Here is a 15,277-nt window from a genome sequence, read left to right as displayed (position 1 = left end):
AAATGGTTAATTCAGAAGCACTTTACATTACATACCGACCACCGATCTCTTATTTATCTTCACAGTCAAGAGGTGCCGAACCACTTATTATTGACTTATTACGAGACACTATTCAGTTTATCATACGATGTTGTATATTTGCCGGGTCATTTAAACAACATTGCTGATGCTGGTAGCCGTTTATTCAAAGAGGATTTTCATTTGGAGGGGGGTTAATTAGTTGACAAAACAACGTCTTCTTTCACACCAAGCATAAGAATAAAAAAAAAATGGGGCTCCCCTTCGGGTCACTGATCCCATTTTTTAAAAGGCGTATTAGGCCAGTCCTCCGACCACATATTTTTTGACCTGCGCTTCGCTCCTGTAAAAATACGCGGTTCCCGGAGGACCCATCAGCAAACCCAAAGTTGATTTTATAATTATTGAAATATTCATATTTGTTTATTTATTTTTGCTTTTAAGTCAACATCCACAGAGGTTCATGGTAACTTGTGAATGAGATGTATCGTCCAGAAGAAATTACGTCTTGATTAGTGAAAATGTTGTCGATGAAAGTTTTTAACTTTGTAGTTGATTTTACGAAATCAGGAAGCGAGCTTTGGATACCATGTTGGCCCTGGAAAGAAACTATTGCCGTTCTTTCTGTGGAATCTTGATTGAAGTCAATGTTGAAGTCACCAGCAATTACGATGTTAATATATGGGTGTCTAATTTTAAATTCCAAAGCTTCGAGCAAAAGATCAGTGTTTTGTGTTGGACTAGGTGAAGCATAAATGCTACAATATATTGTGGAATCAATTGTTACTGTGGACACACTTACCGACGACGAGTTGACATTGCTACGAAAAATTTCGGAGGAAGAAGTCATACTCTCACAAATTACATTATCAGAGACGTAACAGTAATATCCTACAGGTTTACGTGTAGAGCTTGTACAATCTAAGGACGACACCAACTTAAATCCTGGTATGACGAAGTTTCGTTAAGAAGAATGATATCTGATGAAATATATACTGGATCATTTGTAATTTGATTTAAATGAGCCTGGAGACTCTGGACGTTGTGCGAGATAATTTGAAAGTGCTCTTTTTTCGTCAACTTTAAGAAAGTGGGGTTAAGCATGATTGTTGGTTGACGTTGCATTTCTAAGTATAAATCACTGCTTTTTTCAGATGATAAGGGTTTTGGCGGAACAAAAGTGTTGTTTTTGCACACAAGGGTCAAGCCATTAGCAGTTGTGGCTCTGGAACAAGCAACGTAAATTAAAGATCTTTGCATTTTATGCTTTCCTACATCATACACAACAACATTTTCGTAAGTACCGCCTTGAGATTTGTGGATTGTTAAGGCTTCTGCGGGAACGATTGGAAACTGTTTTCTGTTAACCCTCAAATTTGTTTTGCGGTTACTGGTTATTTGCAATGAAACTGGCTCAATCATAGTCCAGTTATCCAAGACCGAACGAGTTCTTGATCTTAAAGCAGTTTGTTTTTTTCTTAAAATTGCCCCGCTTGTCTCATCGTCAAACTTGATCCATATTCTTAATGGCTTCTTTTCGCCACCAGATGATCCCTTAAGCGTACCATAGTCAATCTGCTGTAAATAACCGGTGGTGCCATTTACAAGACCGTCCGATGTATCCAAGTTTGAAGTGATCATATACCTTGCTTCAATTTGTAATCTGAGGTGCTTCATCAATCCCAGATTTTTGACAGTGTGTACTGAATCAGTAGCCACAGAAGCAAGTATGTGCTTGACGGCAGCATCATTCGTACAATCTCCGAGAACCCGGTCAAAACCGACAGATACGGCACCTTCAGTTGCCATGTTCGCAAGGATAGCGCTATTCATATTACGAACCATATTGTTGGTGTGGAATAATCGAATAGGCCTTTCTTCTGAATTAGAGAGAGCACTGTTTCCTGAATGAGGAAACACGGCCTCATCATTTTTTAATCCATTAAATTCTTCTTCAGTGAGCCGTAAAACCCTGCTTTGAAACAATGCGACATCATTTTGAGTCATTTCTCCAACAGCCATGTTGTTGAGTGCAACAGCAAAATGAAAGTCATCTCTTTGTCTCATGATCTGTACCAGCCTATGAACTGCAAACTCCTTCCACAATCGTGTACCAAATGTCGCAAGATAAGGGTCTGACGGAGGTTTGGTAGAGTACAAAGGTGATGATGCTACTGGGGATAGCTGGTAGAAATCACCAAGGACTATAACTGATATACCTCCAAAAGGCAGCAAAGAATCGAAAATATCTCGTAGTCTTTTGTCGATCCAAGAAAAAATAACATCTCCAACCATGCTTATTTCATCGATAATAAGAACTTTTAAATCCTTCAATGCAATGCACATAGAATGGCTTACATCGGCTGATAATCTATTCACCTCGCCCTTTCCATACTGGCTTATTGGCAATTGAAAAGCACCATGGAGGGTTTGGCCGCGAATGTTAAAAGCAGCTTTTCCGGTAGGAGCTGTGAGCAGCACTGATGGGGTGTTGGTTTCAAGATCTCGGTCATCATCAAATTCAATGCTTATTGCTTCATACAATGCTTTTATCGACATACTTTTGCCGACACCTGCACCGCCAGTTACAAAATGATAAAATGGGGCAAATGTTTTAACTGATTCATTGCTACTACTAAACATGCGCACAGTAGTCCTGTCACGATTATACCTAATGTGGTTCACAGAATGCATGAGATACTCACGTTGTTTTTGGTTCAACTTTGATACTAGTTCATAGAAGTTGGACTTGGTGAGTCTATCAGGTCTAGAAAGCTTTTCAAGATACGTCTTTTGACCATCGTTGTTTCTAGCTGTCCCTTCACGCAAATCATCCGAGAGGTCGTTACTACGATGGTAGTCTCCCTCACTTGAATCATTAATATCAACTGTATACCTTCCAAAATCATTTTTTTGATCATAGTACTGAGTCGAACCACTAGTAGACTGACCCTCGTCATTTTCGTTTTCACCATTTTCATTTTCTTCACTTTCATTTGAATGCTCTTCGTGAAGTTGATCCATATAAGAGTCGAGGGTTGAATCTTCAATCGCACAAAATTCCTGTTTATTTTCCAAGACCTCTTCAATATTACTATTGAACAGGTCCTCACAGTCAACGTTCAGTAAATCCTCTTCTTCATTTTTCCAAGGACGGTAGAGCATCAACAAAGTTCGAAAATACTCAGAACGATCATTATCAATATTGAATTTGAAATATCTAATAACCTTCGATTTTGCACGACGACGAAGAAACCCAGAGTCGTTTTTTAATTGGAAAACTTTACCAACGGGACCAGCAGGCAGTATATACCCTGACGATTCGTTTTCTTCTTCTAAGCCCAAATTTTCTTCATTTTCATCACCAGTGCCATTGGTTTCATCAACTTCATTAATTTCGTCAGTTCTTGATTTCTTACCAGGTTCTTTCCTACTGATTTCAAAGTAAGCACAAAATTGTGCCAACTTGAGAAAATTCAATGTATCTGGTCTATTGATATAGTGCTCAATCAATCCAGGAACAAAGCAGTTGGTTGAATTAGGTGGTAACTTGATTAACTCATCTTTTCCTTTCAAAATATGTGTCCGTTTCTCAGGTCTAGAAGTAGGAATGAATACTGTTACTGTGCTTGCTTCAACCATTCTGATGGCCAGAAGATTATATGCAGCTTCTTGAGCGGACACCTCACTGGAAATATAGTATGTCGATGCCAAAGACCTTAACATATTAAACGAGGTTGAATTGGGATTTTCCTTCTCTTTGACATATATATCTTCCATGGTTTTACTTAATCCACGGTCAGTCTTATTTATATAATCTAAAACATAGGCACAACAGGCGTAAGGGTCGATAATAAACTGTATGTCCATGTTTGATCTGAAGAGACTGATAATTTTTCTGTTGTAGTTATTAATCATGATAGCATTTGGTGCTCTTTTGATATAAATTTTGTTGAGTTTCAAGGTGGATCGTAACGCAAGAACATATGTTTGATATGATGATATCTCAACTACATCCAAAAATTGTTCAAACGACATCTCAGATTCTGCCAAAGTCTTATAATTATTGTTGATGTAATCCATGATACGGGCATTTATGCCGCGTAATTGCTTAATTTCATCTGCTGAATGTTCTTCTGGGTTCAATGGTTCCATGATTTCGGTCTGTTCCATTGGAGGAAATGGAATATTAAATCTGCATTTGATTTCGTTACCCCCTCTTTTTCTTCTACATGTACTGGTATGTTTATGCGTTTGTCTGGTTTTGATGAGGTTATTCCAGGTAGTTTCTGTGCTTTTAGACTCCACATCATGATGAGGGGTACCATCCCAAATTTTGCTGCAAGTAATTACTTTGTCAACGAATTCACAAATTGCGCTCTTCATACTGGCAGCTTCGTCTCGAGTTGTACATTGTTTATCTTCAAATTTGGGTGCATCCTTCAGCCAAATAAGCATATGCACGTGAGGAGATCCTGTATTTGATTACATTTTAATTACGCAAGAAAAAATCTATTATAATTCCAAATTTACCTCTGTGTTGAAATTCAACTCTGAAGAAGTACTCGTTGATGCTATAACCAGCAAAAGGCCCTTCTTTGTCAAGCCAAGTCTTTTTCAGTTCTCGGAATCTGTGATCAAAATATCTGGCTGTGGTGATGGGATCAGCTTGTAACAATCTGGCTTTTTCATCGTATGATAACTCTTCAGCTTCATCTTCTGTCATAACATCGTCATCTATAACTTTCTTTAATATGCATAAAAGTTCGTTCCATTTGGTCTCAGCAGCAGAAACAGTTACAAACAAATTCGGAACCCCCAATTGTCTGATCATGGCCATAGAATTTTTCTTTTGGTTCTTCCAATATTCTGATGATGAACGGATACCTGAAAATGTTTTAAAAGCTTGATCCTTGTTTAAAAGATTGGAGACATAATCTTCATTTGACACGTTTTTTGCTGTAAAAGGAATGCCATCAGCTCCATTGCTGCTTCTTTTTCTTAAAATAGTGCTGATATTCGAACTCATCTTAGTTAACAAGCATTTGCGATCCATATACAAAAGTAGATCAGGACGCATTGCAGCTCTTCTATCAAACCTTCGTACAACGGATTTTGCCAAATTGCCGTAGGAAACTGACCCTGACCCTTCCAGCTTATGACCGTAATAAACTTTTGGGAAAGATAAGAAATCACTATCTTTGTCAGTCAAAACTGATATAGGTGTCATTCCTTCCCCAGGAGCAAGTCGAATTGTGAAATCATTATCACTTGTAAGAATCGATTCCGTTGTACCTGCATTTAATGGTTCATCTTCCACAGGGTTGGTTTCATTGCTTTCAAGTTCAATCCCTTGTTCATCAACAGTGTCATCATCGTCCTCATTTGTCTGAACAGGTACATTTGTATTTATGTTGTTTTCATTCCATTCATTTTGATTTGCAATTTGAATATCATATTCGACATATATAGGTGTGGATTGCAAATATAGGGCGGCATCCCATATTTTGACAGGACTGACCTTACCCTTTATGTAATCTTTCGTGAATATTAATTTTCTTGCTAAACTGATATGTATTATGCCAGTAGAATCGTAATTACGAGGCAAACAGCTCACAGTGGTATCAACATTAACAGGAACGTTTGTGGTATTTAGCCATATTATACCGTAGTCGAATTAGGTTACACGATCACAATCCACAATAATTGACATTATTGTGACTACTAATAACCTCATATAAAAGCAGAAATTAACTATTCAACTAGACGGATCCTCCTTGTCTTTTTATTATTATAAAAAAACAATAAAGTTATCAAAAGTTTCATTTTATTTCTTGACCCATAATTATCACAACGTTAACAATGCCTCCCTTGGTTTTGTATTGTCCCAAAAGCCCTTTATGTGACCAAATTGACTGAAATACATGTCGAGGGGATACTAAACGCTCTTCAAGTCTTGTTAACGAATCGATACATGCTACTTTATCCGGAAAATGAAAACCATTTTTTAAAGCGATTGTTGGTACTCTGCTTTTTTTGATAGAAGCTTTACAGGTTGAACAGAAATAATTCTTCTCTGGGTTGCCATCTTTCATAATCGTAACGTTGTTTAAATCCTCGAATTTATGATTATCAACGGCCCAAAATGCTACCTCTACAACGTCACTTTCGCATTTCCATTTCGATAGCATTGTCTCCTTATCAACCAGGGATACATTTTTGAGAAAAAACAATCCTCCGCAACATACGCAAACTAAAGTTGGTCCCTCCTTTATGCTTTTTTCATACTTTCGTCCAGTATCCTCCCATGATGAAACCTATTAAATAATTGCTTTAGAGTTAAATGCAGTATCCAGTATTGATTGTGTTTCATTTCTGCTTACAATAGGTGCTTGACGCCTTTGTCGTTGATAGTTGCGCTGATACTCACGTCGCGTTTCGGGACGATCATTTTCTGGTCTAATTGTTTCACTGTTTGTATGCTGGCTTTCTCGTCTTCTCGGAGATTCCTCGGTGTCCAGTCTAAACCTTCCCATACCTTCATTACTATTCTCGGTTGGTTGTTCATCTTCAGACGATTCGAGATCATTCATTCTAGGACGTGGCCTTTTTCTATTGATCTCGGCAATCACTTCAAAAACATCTCTGGGTAATCTTATGGTAAGATTGTTTGAGGTACTTGTATGTTCAGCAGACGCAGGCACAATGTCTTCACTAATCTTTGAAGATTCACCAAGTTTTGTATTGATCTCGGCTTCGGCTCTCAAAGGAGCTCTGGGCAATCTAATAATGAGCTTATCTGAAATGCTGCTAGTTTCCGTAACTTGTCTGGGCAATCTAATAATGAGCTTATTTGAAATGCTGCTAGTTTCCGTAACATGTCTGGGCAATCTTAAAATGAGCTTATTTGAAACGCTGCTAGTCTCATTAGATTGCTCAAAATCGTTGTCTTTGTTATGAATTTCTCTGTTTTTTGAGGATTCACCTTCTTCAATAGATTCTGTTGGTCTTCTTAATCTGATGAAAAGTTTTTTGCAATTGACTGGTTTGTCATTCTCAATTCTTTCAGAAGTTGAAATCCTTCGCAGATCTTTCTGTTTTCCTTTGTCTCTCTTTGTCAATTTATCTTTTGGCATATTTTGGTACTTGTTTTATTTAAGAGAGGTCAAAATGAAGGGTTTTCAGTTACTCTATATGTGTTCCATATATGGTGATTTTTTATTCCGTATATGGTAACTTTTTGATGATTTTTATCCAGTTCTCAGGCTACTTGACTACGTAAACTACGTCTAATACGCCAAAAAGGTAAGTGGAAAAACTTTGACAAAATGTACTATCTTGACTTACGTGTTTTGTTTCGGTTAAGTATCATTTCGATAAACGTTTTCATATTCCTTATAGACTGGACCGTCATATTATTGTTGATACAGAGATAAGTAAATTGCAAACTATCAAGCTCATCTTTGGTGAATGGATAATCCGGTATAATGACATTCTTGATAACGGGACCATCTTGATCATCACCACTATTGTGCACAACTATATGCAATTCCAAACATATTAGGTACACCATGGCACCGCAAAATTTCTATCGCGGTCAATTTTTGATCAAATAATAACCAGCAGAAATGCGATGAATTTTTGACCGCTATCGCCGCGATGGCGGTCATTTTTTTCACCGTAATCGCGGCGATGGCGGTCAATTTTCACACTTTTTGACCGTAATCTTCGCGAATGCGATCAATTTCTTCACTTTTTGACCGTAATCTTCGCGAATGCGATCAATTTCTACAGTTTTTGGCCGTATTTATTAAGAATGCGATACTATTTTTGGCCGTATTTCAGCGGTATCCTTAAATTAGCCCTTGCTTATCAAATTTTATACCCTTGTATTATGAACAGTTATGTGTTTATGTTATGAATAATTTTATTAAATGTTTATAAAATAATAACGGCAAAAGGGATTATGGATTATGAGGTGAAATTACAGGTAAAATGGAAGGGTATTATACAAATAGAAAAGCTACATACCTAAAATTAAAAATATTAGTGGGTGGCTTATGTAGATTACAGTGCTATTTTATTTACCTTATCCGATCGCGTGCTTTGTATTGATACGTAAGAGTATTATACGAATAGAAAAGCTACATATCTAGAATTAAAATTATTAATGGGTAGCTTACACAGGTCACAATCACTTATTTATTTACCTTAGCCTAGCCTAGCGAGAGTTTTCTATGCATTATATCTATAGACTACAGTGTTAGAGTATAATACAATCAAATATAATCACTGGCTTACACTACAATTAAATGGTTACAATCAAAAAGAGCAGGTTTAGTTAGTTGCACAGAAGAATGTTGAACTTAACTTCACGGATGCCAGAAGTCCACTAACTGGTTTACCTTATGTTTAGGGATGGGATGGGGGCTGGACACCTCTATATTTACAAAAAAAAAAAATTGTATTGTCATACACATACATCAAAGCTAAATACAAAAAAATATTGTTGGGGAAAGAAAAGAAAAGATTCTATTTCTAAGAAAAAATAGAAGATTTTTTTTATACAAAATAAAAAAAAAATATCTGACGTGATACAAAATCTCAAACCCAGTCCATGAACCAAATCATCCGTTTTGTTTCTCTTATAAAATCATCAATAATTGTCGTAAAGAACTATTTTTTTCGACTAAATTATTCTAATAAATATTTTTTAACCTCTAAGGATAGCAAAATCAATATTTGAAGCTATTTGTTTTTTTTTCGGAGTTAAACTTAGGCGATTGCGGTCAAAATTGGATATTATCGCCAAAAATGCGATATGGTCAATTTTTGACCGCAATCATGGCGATTGCGGTCAATTTTTAATAAATCGTTCTTGAAATTTTGCGGTGTGGAATATTTGACCAAATAATATATTATTTACCTTCTGTGCTTTCTTCCATATCGACATTTTCTGTTGTAGACTCAAACATATAATTATTCGCTCTTTGCATATCTTCGGTTTCAATGTGTTCATCTTCTATGTCTGAAATCTCACCTTCGGCATATCGGTCATGCTCTTCCTCCTCTCGACGTACTTCCTGGTCGATTAGCATTTGTGTTACTTCTTGATTAACAATCGACATATCAAAAGCACCATATTCCGACATCCCTATATCGTTATCTTCAAATCCAAATGCTCTATTGTCTTCGGATACAATAGCTCCATTATCTTCAGATACAGTAGCTCCAGTAACAACAGGGAAAGTGGGACCAGTAACATCAGGCAAAGTGGGACCAGTACGATGTTCATTGAAAATACCTCGCAAAAGAGGCTTAGTTAAACCACTTCTGGGGACACGTAAGACCTGAAGCTTCTGAATTTTATTGGGGGCAGACATTGTTTATAGTTCAAATATAATTTTGTGATTGTCGAAAGGAAGTATATCAAACCTTTTTTTTTATACGAATTATTTATACCTTTTTGTTTTATGTAGAAATATCGATTTGGTGCTTAATATTTAGGATCATATCTTACCCAGTTGAAGGATTGGAAAAAGGATGAGATACAGCCATTATGTTTAGCCGTAACCAATTGAACAGGATGCAAAAGACGTCTGCTATCTTACTGGTTCTGTCGCAATTCAAATAGAACAATGAAAGAGTGTTCCTGATCGGCTGATCCAGGACGGGTTGTTTGAAATCATTGGACGAGTAGAACATCTTTTTTTAAAATTGTAAGACACCTCGAATCGGCCTAACCATCAGGGCGGTTTTTCATTTATATAAGAAAAATATATTTATCTATCCATGTTAACAACTTTATTTTATTCCAACTTTTTATTATTAAAAAATGAACCCTAGCAATCCCTCTTATCAAGCTCGTTGTCGTATTTGACGCATAAATAAATCGAATACAATTACTATTTAATCTGTCTTGAGTTATAATATACTTCATATATTATAACAGACACAGTACCAGTTCTCATAATCTTCTAACTGGAAATCATACCCTACATTGGACCCCGGTTAGCTGATTTACTGCGGTTCCTTCTAGCACCTACGATGAGTAATCAAGTAATCCAATCATCGCACATATTGCTAAATGGATAAATGATTTCTCTGCTAGAAATTCCGGACATACAACCATAGGCTTACATAACTATATTTTATAAGCTATGTTTCATGTCGTTACTGATTTATATTTCAAATCCAACAATTCCCAGCCTCTGGAAATGTTTATTCGATCTACGCAGAAATTAATTGAAGTAATAATTTAATATAAAAGGACCTCTATTTTTATCATGACAAACTCTCCAACTTATAATAAAGGATTAAAGAGTCTCATTTCTTTAATTGTTTATTTTTATCTTTTATTTTCTACCCTTTTATACTCAAATTATCACACTCGTGACATGCAAGAACAAATCGAATCATCGAAAGAAATGGTTGATTCCTTAAAAACAACGATCAACACTCTCACTGAAACCATCAGCAAGATTCCCCAAGTAGTAACCATGGCCGTATCTGTTGCTCTCTCAAATGGCAATCGTGAAGCCATGTCAACCAAAAGGGCTACAATCACTGGATCGAACATTGTTTATGGTAAGATTTTTATAATAAAAGAGGCCGGTAATACTTTTATTGACCATCATATTTTATTTATTTGCATTACAGAGCAAGAAAACGACGAACGCAGGTTCAGGGAGTGCATTGCAAGAGCCATCCGATACTATGATGCGCAAGATCGGGCTCATGGTATCTATGGTAATTGGAACTCCCTAGGTGAAAGAACGATACCTGTCGTTAAACCTTACCTTGTTTCTGCCGTGAAGGAGGAGACGAAGAAATACTTCAGGAGCCTTGCCAACGAAGATGATTTTGACTTGCTTAATTAGGAGAAAAGAGATCCAATGTTCAAGAAGAAGGCTGAGTTGGCGTACAACAATACGTTTCATATTACGGGTACCTTTTTGAGTGTATATTTTGGGAGTAATTACGGAGTTGATGGTTACTGTTGGTCAGACGTTAAAAAGCCTAACCAGCATCAAAACGTCCTCTATACTCTTGAGCGTATACTCTACAATTGGAATTGTTATGACGGCCAGCCTGGTATTCCAATGGGGTCGGGAAGAATGTTTGACCTGACTGTCAGTAGTCCTGTCGTACCTACTCATATGGCAATAAATAACTGGATTTCTAAAAACATGGTGATTTACTCCTTGGGAAATGCCAAAAAGACTGTAAGTAATATTGGTGTCTATAGTTTCGTAATATGTTATTAATCACAATTTGTCAACAGAGACCCAAGCCAGATGGATTGCAAAGTTCTTTATCCATGACCAGCTACCTGGACCGGCTTTGTAAGGAATCAGTTCGTCAGACTGGATCTTACGAAACCCAAGAGGATGAAGAGGAGGAGCAGGCCTGTCAAGACATGGATGACCGAATGTCAGATAGGTCGGAAGAACAACAACCATCGACCGAGTTCCCTCCATTTTCTATCGCAGATGATTGTTGTGATCGAGCTTCTATACAGATATAACTCTATCATCAATTCTTTCTTTCTTATTTGATAACCTTTCTATAAATCATTATTGCATTACTCTTTAAATCAAATACATGCTATTACACTCTATTTACTACGCATTGATTACTCATCAACATATAGAAAACAATAGTCGTACATTTATTCCAGATAATACAATCCAATGATATGATCGCTCGTCAATAACAAGATTCTCGAAGGTACCATGAGATGCTCGATCTTCAATTGACAATACGCCTATTGTATATTTGACAGGTTTCACTTTAATGATTGATATTCAGCCAGCCCTGAATATGTATATAAAGAACCCAATTTATTGTATAATAAAGACTTTAGTTTATTTTTGCAGTTTGATAATTTTACTTCGTCAAATTTCTTTATTTTTATTCTTAATTCGTAGCTTTATCTCTCGAATTTCTCAATGATGTCTCCTCCCCTCCTCTTCCCCGGCCCTTATCTTCCCCTCCAGCACTCTCTATCTCTTTGCCACACGCTCGACTTTCTCCATCCTCGTCATGCTCTGATTCTGAAGCTCGAAAGAAAGCCAAAAGAAGATCAGAACGTGATGGGTTGATACTGCCCAATCGTAGTCGTAGCGGGAGATAGGGAGTTTTAATAAAAAAAGTTTCTATTTAAGTTTTTCTTTTTATTTTTTACTTTTCTTTCCTTTTCTTTCCGTTTCTTCTTTCCTTTTCTTTCCTATTTCATTTTAATAAAAATACAGTAAGTAATTATAGACATTGCAATATCATAAACTCATATCATAGACGTAGTTTTGTACGGTAAACATTATTGGTTATGTAGAAACTCTGCCCTTTGAAATGCTATCGTGTTAGGGCACCCTAATCTCTTATTGTTGACGGCCAGATGTAAGACCTTTAAATAAATGAATCTTGTCTGTGATATTTGATAAAATGCACGTATGAAAATAATGAGATAAAACGAATATTTTTATTAGGGTAAAAATAGACTAAAGAACTCTGCTGCTATGAAATAATTGATCCTTTTTATATTGCACAACTCCCCTGAGTTTTAATGATGAGTCAACCTTTTTGGTTTTGGAATAGATCTATACTTTGTTTTCCGCCTTGGGTTAAATGGATACTACTCGTTAGAATTGTTTCCAGATAACGTTATCCCATATCAGTGGATCGGGAGCATGAGTATTCTAATAAATCTTTAGTATTACGAGACACTTATTTATCAGATCATGCAACGGTTACTGTAAAAGATGCATACTTGTTTGTCAAGTGTAATTGGCAATAGAGCATAATAGTTGATCATTCATTCATTATCTTTGTAATGAATAAAATACGATCCCAAATATGAAATGTCTTATCGATATTTGTATATTTGGTTGTAGAAGCTAGGTATCCATTAATTCATACACTATTTCTTTATACTCTTTATCAGCAGTATAATTATATCAATATATAAGTAAATGACCCATTTATATTAATAGCTGTTCTATTCTCTCTCTGGGTAGCTAATCCATTGAGAGAACTATTAATATTAAGTTTCTCTTTCTTATAATTCTAGATTGATCTGAGAAGTTTCTCTTCTCGATCGGTGATATCGTAACTCAGTGGTATAGCATTCTGTATCCAATTGTCATTCGTATATCATATTTATGCCAATCATGCAATCTTTGATAAAGAAGTATGTACTCGAAGTAGGAGAAGTTGTATAGCAGTATACAAGCCTATGCTGATATGCAACATCAAAGATTGTTTTAATTTCATAGTTTATTTATTTAAACGATTTGCTTAGTTATTCTTAAGTGAATCGTACCCAAATACGACAGTCGGTTCAAAGGTTACTTCATTTTCGACATCATGATCACAATCTTCCAGACTCTCCAGTGTGCTATATCTATTAATACTCCGAAACAAAGAAGATTTGGTTGCACGTACAGAAGCAGTTGTTACAACACCCGGATCTAAGCCTTGGATAATTGCTTGGCCTAATATGATGGCATTTTGTGATTTTTCCGAAAGAGGTATACCAGCTGTTGGGGTTGGTTCATTCTGACTATGTATCCCTCTGTTTAAGTCATACATTTCTGAGCTCTTAATCTTAATTGACCTATTCAGGGAAAGAAGTTGACTGTATACTGCGTTAAATTCCTTGCGGATAGTCTTCAAGTTTCTATAGAGGTCTGAATCACAAGTCATTGTACCTAACTTTTGGTTTTTTTTAAAGGCCTGGCCAAGATCCATTCTAGTATTTTCTATTTAACGAACGTTTTTACTCAGGCGGACTTGCAATGATTTTTGTTTGGGATGGAGATAAAATGTAGCTTAAGGTAACAAAAGAAAATACTGTTAGAACTGTGTATATCTTTTATTTCGAAAAAATTTTGATTAGGGAATTCTACTAGCAAAAACTACAGGTATTTATACTAAATGATTAGATGGCTTTCGGATAATATATGTGACGCGTTAGAAGAATATGATATAATGTTATACGTAATTTCTGTTTAAATAAATATGTAATGAAGTAATTCTTGCCTTACAAAGTAAAGACAAAAGTACGTGAGGATCTAAATTCATCTCCTCAGGTGACATTACGTAAATGCCAAAGAGAAAGTTTAGTGCGTGTAATATTCAGTAACCGAATATTCCGCCTATGGGATTGTACTATACTTTTATGGTATTATAGTATTTTACTCGTCACAAGGCGAATCACCTTGTGCACAGACACCAACGGTTCTGATGATAACAAATGGGGCGAAGTGTGAGCCATGAATATTTATACATGATCAACCATTATTATGTAAATGTGATGATTCTTTTATTATAATCTATGACATCCTCAACACTTTTTCTTCTTTGATTTCTTTGTGAAGACGTTCGACCTTCAGTTTCATATTTTCTGTATTACTATCCAAAGAGGTGAAACTACCTGTAGAAATAATTTGCGGCACTTCTTCCTTTTGCAAGTTTTTATACCCAAGAAAGTTTAAGCTGTACTTATGACAAAACTTAAATGAATACATTGGGGTTAGTTTTTGTTCCTGGATAATTCTTTCCATCATGTTCAAATTAAAAACGTTTGAAAAAATCACTCTCTTGTCCTCTATGAACTTGATTGTGGCCGAACTCGTAAACATATTTACACCATCGAGCTTGAAAATGTTGTACTCTTTAGCAAATAAAAGATATAAAATCCTGGCATCAACATTGATAGACATCTTTTGCTTTTCTTCGACCTTTTTGGAAACATTCGACTTTCCTTAAATCTTGTACCTGTCGGACCAATAAACGTGACCAATGAGTTTCTGATTTTGCGCATCTGAAAAAATCTGAAAGCGTTTTTCTCATCTTTTTTACAACTTATTAGTCGTAACTCGTTGACTATTCCAGCAGAAGTGTCTAATGCATGGGAGGGTATAGGTTCTTGCTTATCGTAATAAAGTTGCTTTTTGATATAGGCTGCGTCTACATTTCCTTCGATGGAAGGGGACGTAATCAACATTGTGCATACTGCACACAAAGCTTTAATCTCTTTGGCTGATAGGTCTTTGACATCGTTATCATTGGTATCTGACTCAGTAACATTATCAATTATGACTAAAACTTCGTCATTTTCATTAAAATCTTCGGCGTCTTCTTTGTGTAAAAATTATAAAAACGAAGCTTTTTAAAAACAATGAGGCTTTTTCAAACCAAACCTCCGTTTCGGTAAAAATGTGACCTTCGCTGGGCTGCGGTAAATTTTTGACCTGCA

General features: G+C 36.0%; 3 protein-coding genes across 3 annotated transcripts; 1 reads left to right on the top strand and 2 right to left on the bottom strand.

Annotated features, from left to right (window-relative positions):
• Positions 1 to 10,415: 10,415 nt before the first annotated feature.
• Positions 10,416 to 11,545, top strand: EV154DRAFT_566524 (uncharacterized protein; the record flags this gene model as incomplete). The annotated part of the gene is made up of 4 exons (XM_051605967.1): positions 10,416 to 10,605; positions 10,678 to 10,829; positions 10,899 to 11,243; positions 11,303 to 11,545. 4 exons carry the CDS (start codon positions 10,416 to 10,418, stop codon positions 11,543 to 11,545), a joined length of 930 nt encoding a protein of 309 aa, XP_051454689.1.
• Positions 11,546 to 13,314: 1,769 nt separating this feature from the next.
• On the bottom strand, positions 13,315 to 13,767 carry EV154DRAFT_566523 (uncharacterized protein; the record flags this gene model as incomplete). The annotated part of the gene is made up of 1 exon (XM_051605966.1): positions 13,315 to 13,767. The coding sequence occupies one exon, from the start codon at positions 13,765 to 13,767 to the stop codon at positions 13,315 to 13,317; it is 453 nt and encodes a 150-aa protein (XP_051454688.1).
• Positions 13,768 to 14,351: 584 nt separating this feature from the next.
• EV154DRAFT_484236 (uncharacterized protein) lies at positions 14,352 to 15,025 on the bottom strand (the record flags this gene model as incomplete). The annotated part of the gene is made up of 2 exons (XM_051598641.1): positions 14,352 to 14,692; positions 14,797 to 15,025. The coding sequence occupies 2 exons, from the start codon at positions 15,023 to 15,025 to the stop codon at positions 14,352 to 14,354; spliced, it is 570 nt and encodes a 189-aa protein (XP_051454687.1).
• Between the last annotated feature and the right edge of the window lie 252 nt (positions 15,026 to 15,277).

Source organism: Mucor mucedo, assembly GCF_025094135.1.
Source record: "Mucor mucedo strain NRRL 3635 chromosome Unknown EV154scaffold_88, whole genome shotgun sequence".
NCBI lineage: Eukaryota > Fungi > Mucoromycota > Mucoromycetes > Mucorales > Mucoraceae > Mucor > Mucor mucedo.
The sequence above is the reverse complement of the archived record's forward strand: the minus strand, read 5'-3'. Positions and strand labels throughout refer to the sequence as shown.